The following is a 2,119-nucleotide window of genomic DNA, read 5'->3' as shown; positions in this document are numbered from 1 at the left end:
GTGATTTTTAGTTTTGGTTTTTGTGTGTGATTTTTAGTTTTGGTTTTTGTGTGTGATTTTTAGTTTTGGTTTGTGTGTGTGATTTTTAGTTTTGGCCCACATCTTTCTCACTCTGCCCAAGACATTCTGATGTGATTCTTCCAGAGTCATTGGTAGTGGTGGCCGAGCACCATCTAGTTCTTCTGGTCTCAGGATTGTGGAGATAATGTTTGTGTGGTCCATTAGATTAATTATTCCATTGTGTCTTCAATTTTCCTTACCCTTCTTTCCTCTGGATTGGGAAAGGCCAATAGTTATACCATAGATGGCCACGTATGAGCTTAAGACCCATTTGGTACTCATCAAAGTAGGATGTAAACTTTGTGGACTATGTTATGCCAATTGATCTTGGCATCCCCCAGGACTATAACCCTGAACCTCAAAACCCAGTGACTCCCTTAAGGTCCCAAAGTTTTCTAACTTTGATCCCTGTATGCTGTACCACATCCAAGGTTATAATTGCAGCAATTGTAAACATCCATGTCATCATCCATATATATATGGGGGTGGAGTAGACATACTCCCACTCTCCCTCCACATCACTCACCCATATGTCTATGCATGCATCTATTCATAAATCACTTGTTACTGTAGGATTGTGTATATAATTGTATTTACCTATGTTGCCTTTAACTCTTACACTCCTCCCAGGACCCTCCTGTGCCTACATCATTCTTTAGCCTCTTCTGTATTGCATACTGCTCTCTCCTTCACCCAAGTTCTTGAAATCCACTTGACCTCCTCTCCGTTTGAAAGTTCTGTAACTATACAATTTCATCTATTTTTAAGTGTCATCATTACAAACGGTTATCTCTGGGTCCCTATTTGTGGTCTTGCAGGTTTGTTTCTCTTTGGATACTTCCATATCTGGGTTGACCTCTGAGTGGTGGTACCATGTATGCTAATCTCAGGTTGTCTACCTTGAGGGAGCCCTGGTGGCACAGTGTGTTAAATATTGGTCTATCTCTTTGGGGGTAGACCGACCCTTTCACAGGGGTCATCGTATACATAACAGTAGCAAAATGACAGTTATGAAGTAGCAATGAAAATAATGTTATGGTTGGGGGGTCACCACCACATGAAGAACTGTATGAAAGGGTCGCTGCATTAGGAAGGTTGAGAACCTGTGTGAAAGGGTCGAGGAAGGTGGCGTGGACTTTAAAAAGACCCGGAACAGATGAGGCGAAAGCCAGCTAAGGCCACTGCAGCAGGCCAGGTAGGAGACGGGCAGTCTGGAAGATGATTGAGATGACAGATGGTGGTTAGAGGGGACACATCAAGTGACAGGAAGCTGATGACGGGTGCTAATTTACTTTGTAGAAAATAGCCTTCACTAGAGTTGGGTCAAAGAGCCCTGGTGGTCCAGAGGTTAAACACTTGGCTGCTAACCAGAAGGTCACAGTTTGAACCTACCAACTGCTCTGTGGGAGAAAGATGTGACAGTGTGCTTCCCAGCAGGGTCAGTGTCAATTGGAATTAACCCAGCGGCAACAGGTGTGGTGTTTTGATGGGTTTATAGCTGGATAGGACTTGATTTAGGAATAGCTTCAATGCTGAATGTTCTGATTGATTATACCCCACCTTTTTGTTTCTTCTCTCCCATGTAGTCAACTGATTGAAGGAACAGATGTTCTTAAACAACTGGAATTAGTTCCAACCCAGAATGAAAGACCAATCCCTATATGTTCAATTATTGACAGCGGCGATCTTTATTGACTGATCCTCAGGTGGATAATCTATGACAATTACTATGTATATTCAATCAACTGTTTTTAGACTTGATTAAACAGTCCGTAGTAACATTTTCATTTGAAAGCTATGCCAAACACTGTGGGCTAGCTCAGCACCCAACCCCTCCCGTTTCCATTTCCTGTCTCTGCTATGAAGACAGCGACAGCAACCCTCTCCGTTTCCCCAGCGCCTTTGCGGCCAGGCATCTCCGTGGACGTCGCTGTGGCCAGTGGGACAGGAGTTAAGACTTCCTTGTCTCCACCTAGCCTTCAATGCAAAGGCTGGGGCTGCAGACCTCTCTCCACCTCCTGGTGCAGACTTTACCTAAGAACTGCAGACGCCTCAGCCC

The 2,119-nt window shown here is 44.1% G+C and overlaps 1 protein-coding gene across 3 annotated transcripts in view; it reads left to right on the top strand.

The window, feature by feature from the left end:
• Positions 1-1,839, top strand: part of PPIL6 (peptidylprolyl isomerase like 6) — a 40,629-nt gene extending 38,790 nt beyond the window's left edge. For 2 of the 3 annotated variants that reach the window (XM_045294453.1, XM_013004469.2), the window contains one exon: positions 1,647-1,839. In XM_045294453.1, coding sequence (XP_045150388.1) covers positions 1,647-1,755 — 109 coding nt within the window. In that variant the 3' untranslated portion in view covers positions 1,756-1,839. The remainder of the gene's footprint in view (positions 1-1,646) is intronic. The other variant, XM_045294455.1, reaches the window with a different exon arrangement.
• Positions 1,840-2,119: the final 280 nt, after the last annotated feature.

The sequence above is a fragment of the Echinops telfairi genome, unplaced genomic scaffold, assembly GCF_000313985.2.
Source record: "Echinops telfairi isolate 266 unplaced genomic scaffold, ASM31398v2 ScPeMD7_3533;HRSCAF=4204_0, whole genome shotgun sequence".
In the NCBI taxonomy this organism is placed as follows: Eukaryota; Metazoa; Chordata; class Mammalia; order Afrosoricida; family Tenrecidae; genus Echinops; species Echinops telfairi.
This window is presented reverse-complemented; position numbering and strand designations above follow the sequence as displayed.